Genomic DNA, 26,136 nt, shown 5'->3' with positions numbered 1-26,136 from the left:
TGACAGAGTTGATTGCAGACTGCATTGCAAACTGCAAATTCGATTTTCACTATCACTGTAATACTAATAGGAACTTGTCTGATGAAGAAAAACTAATCAGGTTTGTTGTCTTGATAATGCTTATAATAAATTGAAAATGAATATTGTTTTTTTTATTTAAAGCATGTAATAAGATATACAATTAGCTTACCCATAAAGTTCATGATTGTTTACACACAAGTAAGTACCCCACCATAATCTGGGTTGTCGAACACATCTAGCTACAGTTACTCCCAGATAACCTTATTATATTTTTGATAATTTATAGTCATTTTTCCATTAATTTATTCATAAAATGAGGGATTTTTTCACAAAAATGTCCTTGCTGCTTTATCTGAATTTTCTTTGTAAAAAAGATATAATTAATTTAGAGGGAAAATACAAGAAAAATTAAATATATTTACATTTTTGAAAAATCACTTCGGTAACGTTCTTTGAAATTTTGTTTGTGCAGTGCTAAAACTGGATAACTAAAGATTCGATCAACTTGACTACAATAGTTTGAAGATGGTGATTTGTGGAATATTTTCTCCAAACGTTTGTTAGTGAGATACTAGAACTTGAATTGATTAAATCTGTTAACAATGACTTCATTCACACCCGGTTCAGCTGCACAACCCACAACTGAGGTTGAATTATCGTTATCATGCAGGTGAGTTGACAAATTAAATGACACTAATTTTGCTATGTAAGTTTAGAAAGTTTAATCTGAAGCAATTTTTATTTGACACATCTTTTATTTCAGATTTTGGATAAACAAAGGTGTAACACCTTTCGGTTTGCACCTCTATCCTCTTGGGTTGAGTGGAAGAGGGGCTTTTATTGCCTCAACTTTGCAAACAACATTCTTGTAATATTTTTAATTGTGATAAATAAAGGCAATTATTTATTTATCTCTTGCACCTCTACCTTGATGGTGACTGATCAAGGGTTCCAATCTAGCATTTACATTCTAAAATTTTATATTTCTATTAATCATGATATTATGTGTTTTCCAATAAAATTACTACCTATAACTTATATATTTCAATTTGTTGTAATTGAACATTAAATATACTCTTTAAAAATCAGAAGGCCAAAATTTTTACAAAAATAAATTATAATATCTACTTTGCATAACGTATTATGAAAATTGAATACTATTACGATTTTGATATTTTTTTCAATCAAGCATACACTTTGGTTTACCACCCAGATTGATTATTTTTGCTGGTTTAATAGTTCTTATTTTTAGGCTATGTTTATGATTTCTACTAGAGCATGCTTTGCTAAGACAGCCTCAAGAATCGTTAAAATAGATTAATCTTGAGACTAGGTACGGAATAAGAAATAAACGTTCTTGATCAGTCTATTATATATGGTGCTATTTTACAAATTTGTCGTCTAAAAGTGGAATTTCTAAGAAACGGATGCGGCTACACTATATTAGGTCAATTAAAAAATTTAGCTATTATTGCTAGTTCTAAGTAATTTACAAGCAAATGCTAGGATTCGAGTCAGCTGTATAATCTTATTTGTGTAGCTAGAACCAATGACTAGTAGTTGCTACTCAGTAATCGGTGTAAGTGTACGTCTAGTACCATCATTCACTGCCAATCACTCGATTTTTTCCCTCAATCGACTCATAGCATTCTGACTCGACTGTAGCTAGAATACTATGTCGCTGGATTGTCGTTTAGGAATGCTACCTTGACTATTGTAAACTTTTTGATCTACAAAAAGTTTTCATCACAAAAACTTGGATACGTAATAACCTGTTGAAGTTTGTTCCAATGTAAAATTACTCCACTAATAGAAAATTAATCAATTAAAATTGTTTTTTCAGATCTTTACAAGGAAAAGATGTCCTATCGAAATCGGATCCAATGTGTGTCACATACATACGTCCCTTTGGTGAGTCCAGATGGGTTGAGTACCACAGAACAGAGGTGATATCAAATTCACATGACCCAGATTTCGCAGCAAAAATTCTTTTGCCTTATCGTTTTGAAGAGCAACAGCCTTTGCGATTCCTGTTTATAACAGCTGAAGAATTGGCAGCTCTGAAGGATGAGGTCATTTTCAAATTCAGTGGACATAAGCTTGACAGGAAAGACTTTTTTGGAAAGTCTGACCCATTCTTGGAAATACACAAAGCTATGGAAAGTGGAGACTATACTCTTGTATTGAAAACTGAAGTAAGTATATTTCAAATTCTATTGCATTAACTTACATATTATTTAATGCTATCAAAGTTTCTGTCAATGCTAATGCACTTCAATTTTGCTCTATCTCGTGGACTCTTCATGTGAACAAAGCTCAATCGATACACATGAGTTGAAGAGTTAGTTCACATAGGTTTACATTATAAAAGTAAAGGGTTTATCCAGTTAAGTTTTACATTTTTTACGATCTCATTACTACTGCGTAACTCCTATATTATTCTGGTACAAATTGCTGTTTACTTTCTCTTTAATATTTTCCTTGAGTTTTTCTATAAATAATATTAAACATTATATTCAGTTACCAACCATTAGATTAATATTTGAAGCTTTTTATTATTTAATAGCTCTATATTATATAGTACTAGAAAATTTCCGTTTTCAATTGAATGTAATACATTTATTATCATTTCATTTCTCTTTATCATAATACTAAGAAATTCTTTTGATAATAATTAATTTAGCAGTGTTTGAATCTGCTGACAATAGTGCTTGAAATATTTGACAATTATTTCTCCGTAGGTGTAGATTAGAATTTTATTTTTTAATACGAATGTTCGTATCCCATTCTCTGTCAGTTGATTCATCAATTTTGTATCTCAATGTTTTATATCTCTATTTTCAGTCTTGAAGTAGCACTTGCTCAAGGTAAGATACTGGTTGATTCAACATTGCCTTGTGGATTCGAAATAGGTGTCATAATTGTTGAAGGTACATCTTTGTATTCCAGGATTGGTATTTTGAAAGCACTGGTGCGGTAAAGGCATGCACTGGAACTGTAAAATTATCTGATGCTTTTTGAAAATTTATTAATTACACATTTTCATATCAATATACTCATTCCACCATTATTAACGAATTTTGGCTAAAAAATGTGATACTTCTTTGTACTTTAAAAAATTTTGTTACTTCTCTGATACATAAAATATAAATCTATTCTTTATGTTAAAGACTAGCTTGAATGATTATCAATATATAATAAAATAGGTTACTCAGTTAGGTAATGCTATACTCGATTTGTTGAAGAATTCGATTTCGCTAATAATGGATCATCTTGCTCTTCCTTTGTATTGTTTTTAGAAATCTTCCGAATCCTTGTCAAATATTGCTGTATAAATTATTATACTATACAGTAATAGTATGAAGTTATTGTAATCTATGAGTTTTGCACAGTATTTTGTGGCAGTTTAGTATTGAAGAAACTGCTGTATTTCTGTAAATAGCACATTATAGTTGATAATATTCTGTATTTGTATCTTTCTTTACTGATAGACTAATGATGAGGTAGTATAATTTAATTATCATTCTTAAGATAAAATTTTGCATTTCTTAATTGAAAACATGTTGTTTTTTTATAATGAAGTATCATCATGAGTAGGCTACCGTAGTGGGAATTCATTTCACTTACATAACAGTTCAATTGAAATATTTTTTTGCTAATAGAAATGAATCAAGTATCTTTCACACTTTCAAATTTGAATTTGATTTCTATCGTCTTCTAAAACCATAATCACAATAATTACTCTGCTCACAATAATTATCCCAATATACTATAAAATAAATAATTGATTTTCGAAATTTAATTTTCTCAACAATTGCAATCTTTGATCCAAGTCAAATCATTAAATAAATAACCCTTCTATTGCACAAATTTAAATTTATTTACATTCTGCATACATATTTTATTGTTTTCATTCTTGGCAATTCAGCAGCTGCTGGGGTATCCTATTTTTAGGATTAATTGAGTGTCCTTCGTTCATTCCCTGTAGAGTCAGACCTCCCTCCTTGAAGACGTTTTTCATCCTCTCCCACTCCTGTCTTTCTTATACGACTCTCTTCCAGGTTGCTCCGCCGCATACTCGTCGGAACTCCTCGTCCCATCGGTAATTTGGTCTTCCTCTGCTCCTTTTCCTTGTTCGTGGGTACCAGTCCAATATTCCGCTTGTCCATCTTTCGTCTCTTGTTCGAGCTATATGGCCAGCCCAATTCCATTTTCTTTCTACAATTGTTCTGCCAATATCGTCAATTTTCGTCACATTCCTGACCCATGTATTTCTTTTCCTGTCCTTCCTTGTCACCCCAATCATTATCCTTTCCATCGCTCTCACAGTAGTTCTAAGCTTCTTTATCAATTTCTCATTCAGTGTCCAAGTTTCACAACCGTACAATATTACCGGAATGACGCACATTTGGAATAATTTTATTTTCCTACTCATGTCGATTTTTGATCGAAACAGGTACTTTAATCGATTGAACATTGACCAGCCCAACGCAACTCTCCGGGTGATCTCTCCCCATTGACTGTCTCTTCCAATCTTCTGCCCCAAGTAGATAAAATTTTCAACATTTTCTATTATTTCTTCCTCCAGTGTTATTTCCTCTTCTTCGCAGTTGAATGTCATGACTTTCGACTTGTTAAATTTCACCTTCAGTCCAATTTTCTTTGTCTCTCCGATTAGGTCCATCAGCATGTAGCGAACTTCTTCTGTGCTACTCCCAATTAGCACAACATCATCTGCAAATTTCAAGATGTTCAATTTTCTACCATTGACACTTATTCTACTCTCATTCCAATTCAGATTTCTGATAAATGTTTCAAGGACTGCGTTGAATATGCTGGCTGATGGAATGTCGCCTTGCCTCAATCCTCTTCTCACTTCCACGACTTTTCCTTTTCCTCTCAATTTAAACTCGATTTTCATTCTGTCATAGATGAACTTGAAAAAATATAGATATTTCCCACTTATACCAAGTCCAGAGAGTGTTTCTAATGCGGATTTTGTTGTGACACTGTCGAACGCTCTCTCAAAATCTATGAATAGCAGAACCAGAGGGAATTTATAGTCTTTTGAGTTCCGTATCAGCTCCAGCAATACAAGTATGTTGTCCAGGGTTGAGAAGTTCTTCTTGAAGCCAGTTTGATCGACAAAAGTTGATTCAGTCAGGTAGTTGTCTATCCGATGCGTTATAACCGATATAAATACTTTATATATACTGGATAGAAGACTTATCGGCCGATAGTTCTTAATTTCCTTCCTATCAACTTTCTTGAAAAGCGGTATCAGGCTGGCTTTCAACCATATTTCTGGAATTCTGGCGCACCTGAGACATGTATTGTATAGCTTTGTCAATATTTCGATGACAGCATTTCCGCCTGCTTTCAGGTGTTCGTTGGTGATTCCATCCGGGCCGCCTGCTTTCCCTTCCTTTAGGCGATCAACTGCTCGCTTCACCTCGATTTTCATAATAGGCGGGTATTCTTCATCTTCACCTTCGTTCCTCTGCTGTTCTTCACTTCCTCAACCAAAAACGTCCTCTTCACATCCATCGGCATGGTAGAGCTTCTGATAATAATCACACATGATTCCTAATATTCCTTCTATTTCTCTCACTTCGATTCCACCTTCATTCTTCATAGCAATCATCGTGTTTCTACCAAGTTGCTGTAGCCTATTGAATTGCTTGATGCTGTTGCCGAGCTTGATAGTCTCTTCCAAATCAGATATTTTCCTCCTGTTTGTCCATTCGTTCCATTTTCTCCTTATATGCTTTGAGGTTTCGCTGAATTCAATCTTTTCTCTTCCAAATCGTTTCAGTTTCCTTCTTTTCTCCAGTAATTTCCCTTGGTAATTTCCTTTTCTTGTTCTCTTTCTCTTTGCCTAGCATTTGTCTTGTTTTTCTAAGAGCGTTTGTCAATTTGTTTGTAAGCATCTCTAAATCATCGAATTCATCAATCGTTTCTTCAATCAAGTTCATTTGTAGTTTCTCCTCAAACGCTAAACCTTTCAAAACGTCTGTACTTAGTCTTTTGAATCTTTTTTCCTGATTTATTCTTCGGTTTTCTTTTACTTTTAACTCAATTCTTACAGTTCGATGATCACTTCCGGTATTTATTTTGTCTTCTGTATCCACATCCTGAACAATACACCTCTTATCCACGATGAAAAAATCTATTTCATTCCTTGTTGCACCGTCTGGGCTCACCCAAGTCCATTTTCTTTCTTCCTTTTTTCTGGAAAAATGAGTTCATTATAAACATGTTTTTGCCTTCAACATATTCAACCAGTCGCTCTCCACGTTCGTTCCTGTCGCCGTATCCATATTTTCCAACACATCTCTCTCCATCGTTCTTCCCTATTTTTGCGTTTAGATCACCCATAATTATGTTGTACCTGCATAAGTCATTTTCCATAGCCTCTTCCAGATCTCCGTAGAACTATTCAATTTCTTCTTCCGTTGATGCTGATGTTGGCGCGTACACTTGTATTATTTCCATTCTCCCCTTCAAGTGATTTTTAAGTTTCCAAATAATAACAGAGATTCTGTGAGTGTATTGCTTGAAGCTTATAATTTTCTTCTTCGATATATTATTAATCAAAAATCCTGTTCCAGCTGATGGTCCATTTCCATTTGAATACAGCATCACATTATTTTCCATCATTAAACACATTTCGCCATCTATTCTTACTTCTGCGAGTCCCATGATGTCCCATTCCACGTTCTCTAATTCTTCTAATAGTTGTTCAACTCTCCAATTCTCCCTGAGAGATCTACAATTGTATGTGTATAATTTAATATCTAACTGTTCATTTTTTCCAATAGTTATCATGTCCTTCCCAAGATCCTTAAATACGTGTTTCGTTTTGTTACCCATATTCCTTACTGTAGCTCCAACTTGTGATTGCTATTGTGATCGAGACGGTTTTCTTCTGTCTAATGACGGTTTTCTTATGGCGCTATTCCAAATTTCTTCTAACACAACATTATTGCACCTCATTTCTTCTGTCTCTTCCTTTAGATGTGATATAAGCTTCCATGGTGTTGTTTTTCTTCACTAGTCTTGCATTGTCGTTTTTCAAGTTGTTAGGATTGTTGTTATCTTTCGCAATGGGAGAATTTTCCTCACTTCTCATTCTCTTCTTATCATTGATATTCAATTCTTTCAATTTCTCGAGGCTGAAGATTTCTCCATCTACTATTAGTTTATCCTTTTTCATAGAAACCATCTTCCCTCGATTTTTGCAGTCAATCATAAAAGGATAGAGCTCTTTCCTGATGTCGCAAATGTTGATGTCCAGATCCTCCTTTATTCTTACATGTTCGAAGTCTTTCTCTTTCGATAACTTGAATTTTCTCTTCAGTACTTAATTCCTAGTATAAGTCGACGTGAATGTCACTCTAATTGGTCCGTCATCTTTGGTAGGGTTCAGTCGTTTCAATTTATCTATATCATGATTTCTGATGTCGACACCTATATAAGTTAACATTCTAATTATCTCTTCTCTCAGAATCCAATAATTAGTAACACCTCTTACACCGAAAATTATTACATTCCTACCTCTATAGTAGTTTTATTTTTGTTCTCGCTCCAATTTCATTTTGAGATTTCATCTCTTCTACTTCTTTCTTGAGGTTTTCCAAATCCTCATTGAATTTTCTTGAGATATTATCAATTGAAATGACTTTAACTTATTACTTGTTCAATAACCAAAACTGATACTTATGCAAAAGGTACACAGTACATTGACTCAACAAACTTCGCACAATTTTTGTGATTCACTTCTTCTTATTAATTTAAATTGAACACTAAACATGGAGCTAAATAGAACACAACTCTCCACTACAAGCGCTTATCTGACACTCAGTCAAATCATTACTGAATTGTATGAAAAAGTGAATTTGCTTTTCAAATAGTGAATGATTTGCTAGTAGCATAGTGGATTCGGCTCTTAAAAATAAATCCTGTAGAGGTTTTAGGAAAGGCTTTATTTTACTTCAGTTTTGTATTATCTTTCCTGGCAAGTATAAGAAACCTGTTGAATCTACATAAAAAGTAACCTTTAAATTCACTGTAATGCTCTATTCAAGGAGAGTGATTTGATAGTTTTATAATAATGCATATTACGATAATTATGTAATTTATTTCAGAACGGTGTCTCTCTCGTCTTTTATCAATTGATGGATTCGTTATCTTATTATTTTTCATTGTCATTATTATATAACAAAGAAATATTATGTTATTTATAAATAAAAACTACTTTTTCATCTTTACAATTAATTTGGGCTAAGCGCACAAGAGAGCGGCCAGGCGTTATAAGTTCTACGTTATTGACTATACAAGAAACTAAAGTACCAAATTTGATACGAGAGAGATTATTAAATTGATATTGGAGCTAGATACTAGTTGTCTGTCTGATAGTATCTTGTTATTCTTCAATTGAGGAATCCAAATAGAACGCTTGCATTTGACCGCCGCCTGTGTGTCCATAGTACACTGAACTTTGAATGTTCGACTGCTTTCTGTATGCGCGTAGCATTCTACTCATTGTAAGTTAGTTAAAAATGTATTATAAATTACAATTACCTCAGCTAATGATAAGATTTGTTTATCTTTTCATTGTATAATTGAATAACTCATAGCTTATGACTCAAACTATGGCTATAGTTTAACCAACTTGCTCATTTTATTGGTGCCAGCTGAAGGATATTAGATTTGTGCCAAATTATAAGGATTCTTTTCATTATACAATGTACAATCAACGATAGATCACTGCACACACTGCAATTCCAATTTAAAAGAATTTTTGGGTGGGTGAAAGAGTATTTTTGGAGGTAACTTGACTTGGTTGCTTAAATATGTTGGCCAGGTGAAGAAGTGGACGCTGAACCCAGCTTGGCTGCCAATAACCGTGCCAGTACGCACTCTGTGCAACGGCGACTATGAACGCAGTTTGAAATTCGTGTGCTATGATTGGAACGCGAGTGGCCGGCATAGTTTGATTGGAGAATTCTACACCAATCTGAAAACCCTCAGCCAAGGCCCGGTCGCCAATAATCGCTATGCTTGCATTCATCCCGAAAAGCAGGTGAGTGGCTGAATTTATTATGCATGATTGTATAGATATTAATATGAAGCATTCAAGAATGAAAATGTCCACCATTTTATTTAAAATCCTTGAATGCTATATATCATTCAATCATACACCTCCGATTGTTATTTATAGATTGAGAAACTGTTATTATGTCTTAGCAGCTGGCAAATGTATATTTTTTTCCAAATACCTAGAACAAAAGAAAATACAGAGAATGAATTCACTTATTAAAAACTGAAAGATGATAATCTTTGTATAATAATATTATACGTTATTATCCAGGAAAGAGATATCTGCATGAATGTTAAACCTGTGCACGTATGGAGTTGAAAAAACTATTAAACAAACAATAAATCTTTGGAAAAAAGCCCTCTTGGCAAGCAACAAATAATATGAAAATAAATTTGAAAAAATAGATTAAATGTACAATAGAATGGAAGCACTACGGTTTTTATTAGAAACCAAGTTTGATCATTCTAAACTTTTGAAAATGAAAGTTATTATTAATATATTCCAATTATCAACTTATTAAAAAAATATAAATTTATTTATAAATCAATTAATAATGGAAGAAAAAACTATTAATATTGTCAATTTATGAAATTCTATCCTGTTCAGAATGTGACTGGTAAAACCACTCACTCATCTTCCACATTTAATATGCTTAAGGTTAATTTTTCCTGCTTCAAATTAAATTTCAACGTTTTTAAATGTATTCAAACTGTTGTTCAATTCTTTCCCCATCATATTATTCCGTATTTAAACAACCTCTTACAAAGTATGAACTCTGCAAATATCTCCTAACAAGAGCACATTTTTTCAATGCCCAGGTCAGGAAAAAAGGAACCTACATACATTCGGGTGAAATAGCTCTCGACCAATTCGAGCTGAGGCCTGTCTATTCATTTCTTGATTACATCAAAGGCGGCACTCAGCTGCATTGCTCGATTGCTATTGATTTTACAGGTTAGTAACACTTCATTTTCCATTTATTCAATCATATTCTACTACAGTATTATATAATCCAATAGACAAGTGTATTGTCAGTATGCCAAAACGTTGATAATAACAGTTCATATTTGTAATTTATTCATTTACTAGCTGTTTCGTATTTAGTATTATTAATTTATTGTAGCTTGATAGTCCTAGCTAATTCTTATAATGTAATTTGCCACCAGCCTTCAACTGGTTTCTATTGGTTACTTGTGGTTGCGCAGTAACCCTTTCTTTGTAATCTAGCGCATGTTCAGTGGAAGCGTCACCCCGGCTTTCCATTTGTATGAAGTGATTGCTAGGAGAAGCTTCTATTCCTTTGTTGTTATAAACCGCTCTCGTTAAAACCGCTCCACAATATTCTTTTCTTATTATTACTAGTATTGTGGAAAACCTCATTTAATTCTTAATTTTCTTATGATATATTATTATTACCGGCCGTGAAAACCGTAACTCATACCTCAACTCCTTACCGCAATTATTGTTCCACCTCATTCCCGACCCTTTACCTCAAATAGTGGAATACCTAAAAGTGCTACAAGACATTCATCATCGACGCTACGTGTGGCCACACCAACGAGTCAACGCTTCAATTATGTATGGTGAAAAGGAACAATATCAAGGTATTTAGATTCATTTATCTAGTTCATTATTATTTATCCTCGCATCGCGTTTTGTGGTATCCTCCCCCCTTCCTCTGGTCCTCCATTTTAATACAGTCTTATCCTACTACTCTATTTCCTTAATATCCTCAATCCCCTACACTAGAAGATACCCAGTGCTCCGCAAGGGTCTATTTTAAAACTTGGCAAACTTAAAACTTGAGATAATGAAATCTTGAACAATTTAAAATAGGCCTATAACCATCCTCGGTAAATTAAGAATCTATATGCAAAATTTCAAGTTAATCAGTCCAGTAGTTCAGACTTGATTATGCGTCAAACATAATTTTCCTAATCCGAACATGTATAAGCCATTTCTTTCCTTTATTATAGTATAGATTAGATTAAGTATAATTACATATGGAAGGATCAACAGGCTCATACCTAAAACTTTTCCTATCCAATTTATAGGTACTACACATACAGTCCAAAATATATAGGTTTTGAATAAACAGTTGCTTTGTTCCACTCAACTGCTTGAATTGTTGAAGAACATCCCGAATAAGAGACACATGCTTTTGGGGGTTTTAAATTTCTATAGGATTTCTCTGCAATGATGCAAAGCTCGTTGAAATAATATAAACCATTTTTCTTATTTTCCATAGTGTGTTTTAATTTCATGACAGGAAAATGAAATATATCTTACTTAATACTTGAGAATTTCTTATAATTATTTAGATTCAGTCATTCTTAGATTTATAATCAGATTCCAGATATAATTGGTTTATCTTTTTGTAATATTGAGATCCTAATGAAATAGAATGTTGATATAAATAATAATTCTGTTGTTAGTTGGAAATAGATATTATTTTAATAATATAAATATTAGGCTATATTCTGTAATCGAACAAATTCTTATGAATACGTTGTAATTATTGAACGAAAATCGAAATTAATATTTAAACTACCCTGACTGGTTCTACAACTGCAAATACTTCTACAGAGAGATCGATTTTTAGATTTTTATTATGATGTGCTATGTCTTGATATACCCATTGATTTAAACAGAATCACATTACAGAGTCAGATAAAAAAATATATACAATATATTTTAACATAAAAATGGCTACAAGTATGTCAAATGAAAATAGTTCAAGAGATGTATAGTTGACAGAGAACATGTATCATGAGATGCACTTTCAACTGTGGGTATTGTTTGGATGGAAGTTGATACAATTAATAAGGAATAGTGTAGGCGTAAGTGCACTATGTGTTGTGATTTCAGGCTCAAATGGGAACCCGGAAGACCCGAACTCGTTGCACTTTGTGTCTCCGGGCGGGCTGCCGCCCAACTGCTACGAGCAGGCCATCACCGCAGTCGGCTCCATCATTCAGGACTACGACAGCGACAAACTATTTCCTGTGCTGGGCTTCGGAGCCAGGCTCCCGCCCGACGGCAAAGTGTCGCATGAGTTCTTCGTCAACATGGATCCCAACAGTCCTTATTGCAACGGCGTGCAAGGTTTATTAATTTATTCATTCATTCATTAATTCGTTCATTCATCCATTCATTCATTTATTTACTAATTTATTAATTTTATAGCTGCACATGCTCTATGGATAAATTATTTAAAATTGTCCTTCCAAGCTACTTCTTCTCCAAGCTACCACTTATGTATTATTATTTTTGTCATACTTACTCAATTGCAGCTGTTTTCCATGCATTAAATCAAGCCGGTAAACAGCTGTTTGCAGAACAAGAAAACATGTGATTTTCATTACAGCATACTATACTGTGAAGATATCATATGTTCTCTTTACAGTCGAGTATGTTAGGATTCTACTGAGTCCTAATAACATCTGAGTAATTGATATACTTACTCAAATAATTAAAGAACTCATTTAAGGAGTTTCAAGTTATAAGAACTCTCAAGTTATAAGATGTTCTTCCTGTCTGAAGTGCATCATGCTATTAGTGCACCACTCGACGATGTATCCAACTCAATCAAGAAGAATGGTATCTGCCTCAAGGTGAGTAAAATGATTAGTTCATGACTAAAGAATTAATGAACGAGTAAAGATGAGATACAGTTTGAATTACGATAATTGAATAACTTACTATGATTTGAACTGTAGGGACGGTCATGTGCCTATTGTGATTTTGATTATAGGCTATAATAACCATATTTTTAAATTGACACTATTTTTACTTTCCTTGCCCTATTTCCATAGGTAAGGAAAGTATTGCTTAAAAAAAAAAATTAAGGTACCCTAATTTCAAGTTTTCTATACGTTTCACAAGGTCCTCTGAGTCCAAAACCATGATTTTTGGGTGTTGGTATGTGTGTGTGTGTGTGTGTGTGTGTATGTCTGTGAACACGATAACTCCTAATCAACCGATAGACTTGAAATTTTAAACTTAAGGTCCTTATACCATGAGGATCCGACAATAAGAAATTCAATAAAATTGCATTCAAAATGGCGGATAATTACTAAAAAACCATGTTTTTCACGGTTTTCTCGAAAATGGCTTTAACGATTTTCTTCAAATTTATACCATAGATTGCTATTTATAAGCCCTATCAACTGACATGAGTATCTGAAATCTTATAATTTAGGCCTTTATTATTTTATTTGAGCTCAAAGGGTCTGTCTGTTATGAACTAGGCGCTACGGACTAGGTCATGTTTATAGAATGCAGTAGCTCGAGCAGTAGCAGGTAATGGTTTCTGTTTCCCAGCAATATTATTCTTTCTCAGACAATTATGACAAGAAATATTGTCCGGTAACGATAATTTACGGCATTTGTATGATAATTCTGCCCTCAACTACGTTTCGGGCAGAAACAATCATACTTATGCGGTAAATTATCGTTACCGGACTTGTTACGTAAAGTACTATTATTTAGAACGTCCATTGCTGCTCTTGAAAAATACTGTACGTAACAAGTCCGGTAACGATAATTTACCGCATTCGTATGATAATTCTGCCCTCAACTACGTTTCGGGCAGAAACAATCATACTTATGCGGTAAATTATCGTTACCGGACTTGTTACGTAAAGTACTATTATTTAGAACGTCTATTGCTGTTCTTGAAAAATACTGTACGTAACAAGTCCGGTAACGATAATTTACCGCATTCGTATGATAATTCTGCCCTCAACTACGTTTCGGGCAGAAACAATCATACTTATGCGGTAAATTATCGTTACCGGACTTGTAACGTAAAGTACTATTATTTAGAACGTCTATTGCTGCTCTTGAAAAATACGAAATGGAGAGCATTATTGACTATTGGGAAATAATGTATTGTTGTATCAGGGTTTACTCAATCAAGTGGTGGCTACTTTTACCATAGAGAAAATATAGAATAAGAAGATATCCCATGCTATAGATCGTTTATGTTCCAATTTTCAAACCGATTTTCTTTTAACTCAAACTGATTACTGTCGACTAGTGTCTATTATTACTGTTTTGGTCGGGTTATAGTGTAAGAAAGGCACAGTATGAGAGACTACATGCGTTACATAGCTTCACCAAAAAGAATTACGTGGAACTATCAGCTTGAGTTGACATTTGGAACATAAATGCCCTAAACCAAGGGATATCTTCCTAGCTATCTTTCCTACATGCTTTTACATTGCGTTTTATGTAAAGGCTGGGGTTAGAACAAACCAGCAAATGCACGCTCTGAACGAAGATTATTGAAAATCTTAATATACCTAGTTCAACAGATATCAAGCCCTCACCTTGAATTATTTATTCATTTTTTGGAGACAATTTATCTTTTTCTGATATTTTGGATTGTGTGAAAGTTTTATCTTTTTAGATTGGATTGCACATATTCTATATGCATTATTTTGGTATGTAAAACACTGAGAAACAATCCTATATCATGTGCAGCATGAGAAAATATGCCTCCAAAATGTATCAATCCACTCACAGCTTTTGCTGCTTTGCAATATTTTTAAACTGGGTATATCCATATTTGTAATTGTCCTTATTCAGAACAAACATTCACTCGTTTGATCTAACCTCAACCTTGAGGTAGCCTACATTCAAATGTATTAATATGCTACAACATAACAAGGAATTGTTTTATCAGGATTTTGTTACATCGAAACTTCAAAGTACAGTATCTTCGACTGAGTCACTGTCAATATTGTAGAACCGTTCCATGATGAAATAAAAACACACATAATATGTTGTCAAATTCTACACAGTTTTATTTGGTACAGGACCATGGTTTCGTGACCACACAGGTCGTGGTCCTGTACCAAATAAAACTGTGTCGAATTTGACAACATATGTGTGTTTTTATTTCAGTACAGTATCTTGTTCCAATCACTTTTCCTAATATTGCAAATGATGATTCTATTTGTAACTGTTTTTGGAAATTTTGGAAAAGGGTCCGGCCAGGAAAAGTAAATGTATTGAAATAATCATATCTGAGTAACTTGTAATTATTATTTGTAGCTTATTGATCGCTAGTGAGGTTCCTAGACCTAGACTTTGCGTGTGATTTATCTTTTAGATCCATCTTGTTGATAGTACAGTGAGTTGTTTTGTAATAATCTGTTCCTGGAATCAGCGCTGTAAATATTTGAAGCATTTCGTATTGGTGTGGCAATTTACAAACAATATAATCAAATTCAGTGTACTTTAGTACTACACTTCATGAATAATGACATTTTCAATTCAATTCAATTATTCTTTAGAACTCATTAATTTAGAGCAATTTAATTTTTCTTCCACATGAATGTAATTTCAGGCCATTCCCTGCATCTTCACGATTCAATTTATTGTTTGATATAATAATTATTCATTGAAACAGAGAACATAAATATGCCTGTTGGTATCAAAAACTGCTTTTTTATTATTTTCTATTCACTTATCAAATCAATGCAAAAGGAAACCAGAAACATAAAAAGTTCAACACGTCGATAGGTGTACATATTTACTGTAAACAAATCCTCAAACTTTGTCCCAATATTTTTGTAATATTAATTACTAGATTTATTGCTTAATAAGTTTGAAACTTACATGTCAGCATTTTTTGATAAACCATCTTCAATTGTAGGAGGTTTTATTCTTTAAACATCTAAAAAATTTCCCTTCTAATAGTAATTATATTATCAATTTCTCATCAATATTATAACATATTTCATTATTAAACCTCTTTAAAAATTGAAGAATACAGCTTCAATGCCATTGTGTTTCTATTCTACCTATTGTACTGTTCATTTTATTGATAATATTCAATACTTTCATACTTGTAATAGGCATATTTATGTTCTCTATTTCAATGAATTATAAATTATATCTGTTAATGTTTGAAGTACCGTATTGTTATTTGAACAGGTGTTCTTGATGCTTACCGCAGCTGTATACGTCAAGTACAACTGTACGGACCAACTAATTTTGCTCCAGTGATCAATCACGTGGCCAAGTTTGCAGCCACCTACAGGGATGGCTCCAGCTATTTCATATTGCTGATTCTAACTGATGGTGTCATCACCGACATGCCTCAGACAACTCAGGTATGAGTTTATTTCTTCCTATTTTAAATATGTTTCTAGGGTGTATTTTGATTAGCCCAGGTGTTCGATTATCCCAGGTGCTTGATTAGCCCAAGTGTTCGATTACTCCAGGTCGGGCTTTCCCGATTAGACCAGAACCTGGTATAATCGAACTACTGGGTTAATCGAAGCATTCCATCTCGATTAACCCAGTAGTTCGATTATACCAGGTTGTCTAAGCGATACCTGGTCTAATTGAGACATAGGACGTGGCATAATCAAGACTTAGGACCTGGTGTAATCGAGACGTGGGCTAAACGAGACGGAATGTTTCGATTAGCCCAGTAGTTCGATTGTACCAGGTGTCATATATACTGTAATGGCAGAAGCACGAGCTGTATTCTACAACCTGGTGTAATCGCACACCTCGACTAATCGGAATATATGTTGAGAGCCCATGTCTCGATAAGACCAGGTCCTGTGTCTCGATTATACCAGTTCCTGTGTCTCGATTGTACCAGGTCCTGTGTCTCGATTAGACCAGGTATCATTTAGACGACGTGAGTTATGTAGATCAATAGTGTAATTAGTCATTAGTAATCACTTTTAGATTTGCATTGTCTTTATTGTCATGAGCCGCTTGGAGCGCCCGGGCCATCAGTCGGTGCTCAGCTCTTGTTGTGTTAACATCATGTTATTCAATAAAAATCATTTTTTTAAAAACCGAATTTAAATTTAAATTTAGCGCCCGAACAGGGACCCGCTGATTTTTCAGGAATTCAAAGTGCCAAATTTTTGATCTTTTATCCAAATCGGGACTTTGAAATATTTTCGGAAAAAGTGAGTGTCAACTCTTAACCGTGGGTCGCCAAGAACTTCATTTTCAACTCCAGTCTGGATTCACCTCAGATCTCTAGTCCTGGTGGATCGAGATCATCAAGTCATCGATTCCCTTCCTTATAAATTTGAGTGGGTCAAGGAGCAAGGATATTTGTGGAGGACGAAGAACCTGACGCCGACTCAATTCCACCATCTTCAACTCAACTTCTTGAAGCTTTCGCAAATTAATCTAACCATGGCCAAAGTGCAAAAACTTATACCTGAGCTACTTCTCAATCTAATACCGGACTATTCTGGAGACCCTAGTGAATTACTAAATTTTGTGGAAGTGGTTTCTCAGCTTCATGGGGAATATACCTTAGATAATATTAAAGAAGCTAAGGGAAATCATTGGGCAATTTTACACAAATCTTTGAACAAATTGCCAAATCATTGAAGCCAAACAAGTAGCACATAACAACGAGTGTTCCACCATTCCAGAACTTATTACAGCTTTAAAAAAATAATTTCGCAGATAGTAGGTCAATCCCTCAACTGATGACTGAATTGATAAATATGAGATCCTACAGTAATGAACATCCCTTGCATTTTCTGAACAGGTTAGTAGCGAAACGAACAACAATTAAATACAAACTTGAAAATGTAGAGGGACAGGCTCTAAAAATGTTACTTGAACAGTTAGATACTCAAACTGTAAATGTGTTGTGCAACGGTATTCCTACTTCTCTGGGTGTTCATCTCCAAACACTCCAAATAAAAGACTTGAACGATGCTAGAAGTAAACTGATCAATAACAGCCACCTATTATTGAAACAGCTAGGTTTTCACAACTATATGACGAACTTAAACAAGAACGTCAACAAACCCAGCCCCAACAACAATTCTCAGCAAAAACAACCCTTCCACAATAAGAACAGAAATCAAGTTTTCCAACACAATGTTCCCAGACAAGACTTTAATAGGCAACAAGGTTTCCAAAAACTACAAAATTTCAATGCAAGTAACCAGAATCAATTCCAAATTCAATCAAAATCAGTATCAAAATTCAAGACCTTCAGGTTCGGGACAGTTCAGACAACAGTTGCCGAATACGGACGTTTCCATGAGAACTGGTTCGACCAACCCCAAATTCAAGACACCAATGTACACCACCGAAACGGATGTTGAGCATATGGACGAAAAATATCAAATCATTGCTGAATTGACCGAGCGAATTAATTTTTTTGAGCTAAGCATGAACAACAACAACCCAGGTTAAATGTTGAACTGAACTCTATGCATACAGAACTACCATATCTTCAGAAAAACAATTCGAAAATTTTAGTTGATACTGGTAGTCGATATAATTTTGTTAGGAAACATGTACTAAATGAAAAAACCGAATTGATACCTTGTAAGTTTTGCATAAGTACTCCAGCAGGAAAGTCCTATGGAGAATATAAAGTTAAGATGAATTTCATGTATATTTTAGGAAAAGATTTAGAATCTGATTTTTTGTTGCATGAGTTTTCCCAGAAGTATGACATTTTGCTAGGGTATGAAACATCACAGCAATTGGGAGCACAAGTCGATTTTACGGCCAATTGCCTTAGATTCGACTCTACTATCCTACCATTGTATGGAGTGGGCCCTTTGAAAATAAAAAAAGGGTTGGAATAAATTGTTTATTCCTTGTGAAAGTGAAAATGAAATATTTTTGCTTGAAAATGTTGATTTAGATTTTAAGGAAGTATTAGTAGAATCTGTAGATAATGTTATAAGTATTGATTTTCATTCTGATGATTGCAAAGAAACACAACTTGAAAAATTCAATTTGGAACCAGTTGAAATTTTCGTAAATGAGTCGACCAATTGTCCTCTCACTCACGAAAATTTACTTCCATTATTAAGAACTGATCACATTAAGAGTGAGGAAAAGGATCAAATAGTTGATCTGATATTGAAATATCCTCAAATTATCAAATACGACAATGAACCGTTAACAGCTACAAATATTTTGAAACATAGAATTAATACAACTGATGAGGAACCCGTGTACACAAAAAATTACAGGTATCCCTATGCATTCCAACAAGATATAAAAGAAGAAATTGACAAACTATTAGAGAATAAGATCATACGAAATTCAAACTCTCCATATAATTCGCCTTTGTGGGTTGTCCCCAAAAAGCCTGATGCATCAGGCAAAAGGAAGGTGAGATTAGTAGTTGATTATCGTATATTGAATCTGAAAACTAAAGACGATCGTTTTCCACTGCCGAATATTGAAGACTTATTTGGTAAAATAGGACTTGCTAATTATTTCTCAACTATTGACCTGAAATCCGGATTCCATCAAATTGAATTAGAAGAGGAATCTATTCCCAAAACTGCCTTTTCCAATGAAACAGGGCATTATGAATTTTTGCGACTCCCTTTTGGTCTCAAAAATGGTCCACCTTGTTTTCAACATGCTGTAAATATGATTTTTGCTGATTTACCAAATGTGTTCTCTAAAAGAACATATGATACACTTGGAAACTGTTTTCAAAAGATTGCAGAAATTCAATTGTAAAGTTCAACTTGACAAAACTGAATTCTTCCATAGAGAATTATTATTTTTAGGTCATGTGATTTCTCGTGAAGGTATAAAACCAAATCCATTGAAAATGCAAGCAATTAAAAATTGTCCTATTCCCCAAAATCAGAAAAATGTGAAACAATTTTTAGGACTTTGTGGTTATTACAGAAAGTTAATTAAGAATTTTGCTAAAATAGCACAGCCTCTATCTCATTCTCTCAGAAAAAATGTCACGTTCAATAATAAAGATGAATCCTTTGTTAAAGCGTTCAATGATCTTAAAGATCACATCATAAACGCTCCTGTACTCAGATTACCTGATTTGAATAGACCATACATTCTTTGCACCGATGCTTCAAACAAAGCCATTGGTTCCGTTCTTTCTCAGAAGTTTGATGACGGTGAACATCCGATCTCATTTGCATCAAGAACTTTGAACCCAGCGAAAACCAACTTGTCAACAATTGAAAAAGAGTTGCTCGCTGTAGTTTGGTGTATTAAGCATTATCGTCCTTATTTGTACGGGAACAAGTTTACCGTGATAACTGATCACAAGCCGCTAGTGTGGCTTCATTCATTAAAAGAGCCTAACTCCAAGCTAGTTCGATGGAAATTGTTATTAGAAGAATTCAACTTTGACATTGAATACAAGCAGTGAATTGGTAGAGTATGGAGTACCTCAGGGATCGGTTCTGGGCCCTCTCCTCTTTATCATTTCAATTAATGACATTGGTCTGAAAATGAACGCTTTGGTATATGCTGACGACACTACACTGATCAATAGAGGACGTGATGTGCAGTTGCTGGGGCAAGCTGCTGATAGTTCTTTGAGGTCTGCTGAGAGATGGTTCCAAACAAGTTGCTGCTGAACAAGGACAAGACACAGAAGCTTCTCTGCTCCTTGGGACGGGCTGGTCGAGTGGTTGAAACTGATGTGAAGTTGCTGGGTTTTTCCTTGAATACCAGAATAAGCTGGGCAAGTCATATTGTCAATGTTTGCTCAAGGCTGTCCAGTGCGCTCTATCTTCTGCGAAAGTTGAAATCGGAAATTGGTGCCGGATACCTGCTTACTGTCTACTATGCCATGTTTCACAGCCATGTCTGTTATGGACTTCACCTGTGGGGTCACTCTGGACGACTTGGTGATGTGCTGCTTCTGCAGAAAAAGGCTGTGCGAGTGCTGACGGGCAGTGACTACATGGCTCATTGCAGACCACTGTTCAAGAGGCTAAAAATGCTTACTGTTGTAAATCAGTAGATTCTTGAATGTCTGGTTCGCATCAGAGACAGAGCTAGGAGTGCTGATACTCGTGGTGGGATACATGGCTATGGAACCTGTCAGACTCACCTCATCAACATGCCAAGATGCCGTTTAGCAAGGACTCAGAGGAGTTATCCTTTCATTGCCTTCAAGATGTTTAATAAGCTGCCAGAGTGGGTCAAGGATAGTGGAAGTGATAGACAGTTCCGAGCAGTTTTGAAATCACTCTTGGTGGAGCATCCATTCTATAGCCTGAGTGAATTTCTTGATAGTGAGATGACATTTTGAAATTTTTTTTGTGACATGTTTTTTAAACCCTGACAGTCTATCCAGCAGCGCTGGTCAATGACCTAGAATAAAACTAAAACTAAAACTAACTAAACTAAAACTAAATACCTACAAGGCAAATCGAATTTAGTTGCCGATGCTTTTAGCAGAAATCCTATTGAAGTCCAAAATAAAGAGACAGAAATAAATCCACAACTTGCTCAACAATTGTTAGACGACATGCTAAATAATACCGAAAATGCTCCTGTAATTGACCAAGAAATGTTGGACGAAATACTTGATTGTGTAACTGACAGAAACATACAACATAATGACGATCGTAACGACAGTGACAATAATAGTTTGAATGACTTTTTGACAGCCCCTTTACCTGAATGCAATCAAAAACAATACATACATAATGACAGTGACAATGATAGTTTAATGACAGCTCATTCACAGGAAAGTTCTAATGCTAGAGTTCACATTACAGATGGACATTCCAACTACCGAGAGGAAGGCTAGGACAGGAAAAAGAAGGTAAACCAACCTCGAATTGAAGTGCAAGGAGTCAGACACAAAATGCAAAATAATTATTCAGAACAATAATTAATGACTAAGAATGATAAATTTCATCACAAAAATATCAAGTGTAGACAAAATAAGAATAGATTGTGAAAATAAAAATACCAAAATCACCAACATAGACAGTGAAAAGCAGCTGATTTACAATGTACACAAAATCATATGTACCAAGGCTAGCAAGATGGTGGAGAATCGTCTGCAATGACAGCGGACTACAGATGACAATATAACCTAAAACTAAAACCGAATTAAAATATAAAATATACAAGGTGAGTGCATTGTGAATTTTAACAATGGAATAGAAATGATAAAGCAGACTCCTGGAATAGAAATGATGAAGCAGACTCCTGGAATATTTGAATGGGTCCGACAATCGATGAGAAGACGTCTGAACGTATGCATTCAGAACAATGGAGGTCACTTTGAACATCGTCTTTTGGTATAAGTTCAATGTCATTTAGATATGTTACTTTCATAGAAAAATAAAATTTTTCATAAAAAACCGAATATTTTATCTGCAATCAGCTACAACATATGAGTTATTAGTTCTCTCCTCATAAAACATCAAATTTTTGTGGTGTAATGTAAGAGAGGTTATCTCTAAAGTAAAGACCGTTGGGAAATTTCTCGCCGTGAGGTTCGCTAACCTGTGTTGGCTGAATCCAGTCTCGTAATATACACACTGCATTGTTGTCTGCCATTTGTCGCGTTGTTCTATCTTTATTTACGTTTCAGTTATAGCGTTTAGAAATGAATGAGACAATTGATATTGCCGTCGATTGTGAAATTTGTGGAGTGATACGTTTTTTAAACCACCAAAACGTTAAACCGGTCGAAATTCATAGGCAGTTGGTTACTGTGTACGGTGAAAATGTAATGAATGAAAGAAACGTTCGAAAATGGTGTGAAAGGTTTAGAAATAAGAGAGTTAACGTGCATGATGAAGAACGTTCCGGGAGGCCCTCAATAATCAACGAGGACTTGTTGAAAAAGGTCGATGAAAAAATCAAAAACAATCGTCGCGTGACAATATCTGAATTGACCCGTATTTTCCCTGGTGTTTCAAGAGCTGTTATTGGTCGCATTGTGCATGACCATTTAGGCTTCAGAAAAGTTTGTGCGCGTTGGGTGCCGTACGCGTTATCGGAACGTCACAAACAAATCCGAATGGAATCTGCTTTGGAATTCCTAATGCGCTACAAATAAAATGGTGATGAATTCCTTAATTCAATAGTTACCGGCGATGAAACCTGGATTTCTTATTACACGCCAGAAAGAAAACGGCAGTCATGTGAATGGCGACATCCTCAGTCACCAACGAAACCAAAAAAGATCAAGCCACTGCCGTTTGGAAGGAAATTGATGTCCACGGTATTTTGGGAACGATTTGGAATTATATTGATCGACTTTACGCCACGCGGAACGACTGTAAATGAAGAATATTACTGTGAAACACTCTTCAAGTTACGGCGTGCCATTCAGAATCGCCGCCGCGGACGACTTACCGACGGCATCATACTGTTGCACGATAATGCTCGCCCACATGTGGCTGGTAAGACGCTCGATTTACTGAACAGATTTGGATGGGAAATTTTCAGTCACCCACCATACAGTCCAGATTTAGCAGATGGCTAAATGAACTGGCAGCAGAAGAATACGACAAGGGTATATTAAAGCTGGTGAATCGCTATGACAAATGTCTCAATTCATATGGCGACTATGTAGAGCACTAATGTAAGTTGTGTATTTCATTCTGTATCACTTTGTTTGAACATATTTTTTTAATAAATTTTTTTACAACAAAACGGTCTTTACTTTAGAGATAACCCTCGTACTACATAAGAATACATTTTATTCAAATTTAGTTCACACAGCTTACATAATTCTTTCCAGAATTAAATTCTCTACAATTTTTATTGCGAAAAATTATTTGTTTGCTGGTCATTGAAGGAAGTTACTGGGCATCAAACGTAGAAGTCTGTGTTTTTCCACGTAGATTTTTTGCATATTCAACTTTTTTCTCAAAAACTACTCACACTACAGCTTCCAGACTAGTTTTATTCAATTTTTCAGATATTTTTCCATATGAATCCAGCATAAGTATCTCAAAAACTTGTCACCTAAAAATTCAGCATCGGTGTATTTCACCAGAGGAACTGAATTCCAGGCGAAATCTTTCACCCTGTATAGCTCGCTAATGAAGCGTTTATGGATATGTGTTTATAATAACTCTTTTTCTTATTTTTACCTCTACTATCACGTATTAAACTATTTTACCATAATTAAGAATCACCCTGTATATATATAGCACATAACGGAAAACACTTGAAAGTTTTATAATATAAATTGAAACAGGATACACACGACACGGATAAATTAAAAACACTTTAAAACTTACATTTAAACGAAAATTTTCGAGAGCTGGGCCCCCTTTGTCAATCAAACAGGAATCCTTCGGGAGCTGGGCCCCCTTTGTCAATCAAAGAGGAACCCTTCCTGTTTGATTGACAAAGGGGGCCCAGCTCCCGAAAATTTTCGTTTAAATGTAAGTTTTTAAGTGTTTTTAATCTATCCGTGTCGTGTGTATCCTGTTTCAATATATATTTAGCAAGTTGAATGATTGCACTTGATGAAGCACAACCAAATGATCAGCCACAAACTCGTATCTGTGACTGGTTTGCAGGCAATAGTGAACGCATCGGTCCTGCCACTGTCGGTGATCATCGTGGGCGTGGGTAACGCGGACTTCACGGCGATGGAGACGCTGGATGCGGACACGGTGGCCCTGACGGCGGGCGGGGTGCGGGCTGCGCGGGACATCGTCCAGTTCGTGCCCTTCAACAAGTTCATCTCAGTCGGCGACCCGCGCACGGCTAGGCTGCGTCTGGCCAGGGAGGTCTTGGCTGAGGTACCCACCCAGTTTGTCGGCTATATGAAGGCCAACAGTATCGTGCCCAAGCCTCCCATATCTAATGTCACCGTACTTCCCCCCGATCCCGAGCTGCTCGATATTCAGCCTTAAATTAACCCCCCCCCCCTGTTAGTAACAGTCCTGTTAGTAACTAACATCTTTCAGTTTGATAATTAGCTATCAATCAATGTATGAGATTAATCCTTGCAACTGTTATAATCATCAAAGAATTTCTTCGTTTCTCACATCCAAATTCATGTATTTAAACATAATAGAAACTTAACCGTTTCTTACTATTAGATGGCCAGTTTTATAATTTATAATCAAAACAGGATTTCTCGGTTTCTTAAAATCAAATTAATGTATTTTTAAACATAGTATAAACTTACCCGTTCTTACAATCAAATGATCATCCATATTATAATTCATTCATATATCATAAAATCACTCAGGCTCTTCCCATTACCTATGCACAATCTAGAATATCATGTGGGCATCATCCGCAATAAAAAATCCATGTTTTTTTAAAATAACCTGACCTGTTCGTAACATCTTCTGGAATTTTTTGATTAGCTATCGATCTAAACATGTTACTTGCCACAACCTCTTAATCAAAGCCGCCTTCTTTTCCATCAATCCAACATCCTATTAAGATTAAGTATTTGATGGGAGTCTTTTCATACATATAGCCTCACTGTCTTAAATGACTCACTAGATTAAAACTTAGACAACAGCCCAATTTCTTGTACTCATATCATTCTTTAAAACATCATTCTAATAAAAAACCGAGAAATATGTTTAAAACCTTGATTAAATTGAGATTCATGAATGAAATAAATCTTGCGCCAATGCTGTAGCATAGGAAAAATTGATTTCGGGTAACATGATGACCGCTAAAACTTTCAGCCAATGGAAAACAAGACTTTTATTGACGGATTGACTACACTTTGTGCTCATAGTCACTGTCCATTCAATAGTAGCATACCTCACCTCATTACTCATGCAAAAATCAAGAATTTATGTAGGCATCATCAGTAAGAAAATTTGACAGAATCACGCTCGCTAAGGATATTCTCATTACAAGTTAGATAGAAATAATGAAAATGCTGGTATTTATATAACATGGTATTTGATAGTAATATTATCAAACAAGTGAATGATGTTTAGTATCATCTCTAAATTTTTTTACAACATCCGGTTGATCAAATCAGATTGTATAATTATCTCATTTGACAACTACTTCTATATATGAGTACGCATTTCCAAATAAATTATTGTGTGAAATTACCCTTTCAATGCTTTTATCGTGTATCTAACGCATTCTATTGAATTTATTCAATTATATCTTGCTGAATACTTCTCTAGATGTTCAATTTATGATAAATTATTTTTCGGTCAATATGCCAGACATTGATTTGGTCGATTGCCCGAATCGATGAGAAAATTGGAGGAGTAATTGCCCGAAAAATGAAGATTAATCAGATC

At 34.9% G+C, this 26,136-nt stretch overlaps 1 protein-coding gene across 2 annotated transcripts; it reads left to right on the top strand.

Annotated features, from left to right (window-relative positions):
- Positions 1-25,947, top strand: LOC111049753 (copine-8). Of its 2 annotated transcripts, none has more exons than XM_039427506.1 (8): positions 1-100; positions 494-691; positions 1,865-2,216; positions 8,888-9,106; positions 9,943-10,078; positions 11,993-12,229; positions 16,070-16,248; positions 24,424-25,947. In XM_039427506.1, the coding sequence occupies exons 2-8, from the start codon at positions 624-626 to the stop codon at positions 24,760-24,762; spliced, it is 1,530 nt and encodes a 509-aa protein (XP_039283440.1). In that variant the 5' UTR covers positions 1-100; positions 494-623; the 3' UTR covers positions 24,763-25,947. The 2 variants fall into 2 exon arrangements, with proteins under 2 accessions (XP_039283440.1, XP_039283441.1); XM_039427507.1 differs by having other exon boundaries at positions 61-219.
- The last annotated feature ends 189 nt before the right edge of the window (positions 25,948-26,136 follow it).

Source organism: Nilaparvata lugens, chromosome 4, assembly GCF_014356525.2.
Source record: "Nilaparvata lugens isolate BPH chromosome 4, ASM1435652v1, whole genome shotgun sequence".
Classification (NCBI taxonomy): Eukaryota; Metazoa; Arthropoda; class Insecta; order Hemiptera; family Delphacidae; genus Nilaparvata; species Nilaparvata lugens.
The sequence above is the reverse complement of the archived record's forward strand: the minus strand, read 5'-3'. Positions and strand labels throughout refer to the sequence as shown.

Excerpts from the sequence above, each read along its gene's own strand:
- LOC111049753 (XM_039427506.1), top strand. The coding sequence starts at position 624 with ATGACTTCATTCACACCCGGTTCAGCTGCACAACCCACAACTGAGGTT. Across the intron at positions 9,107-9,942 it reads GCATTCATCCCGAAAAGCAG|GTCAGGAAAAAAGGAACCTA; the intron begins GTGAGTGGCTGA and ends TTCAATGCCCAG. Across the intron at positions 10,079-11,992 it reads GATTGCTATTGATTTTACAG|GCTCAAATGGGAACCCGGAA; the intron begins GTTAGTAACACT and ends TTGTGATTTCAG.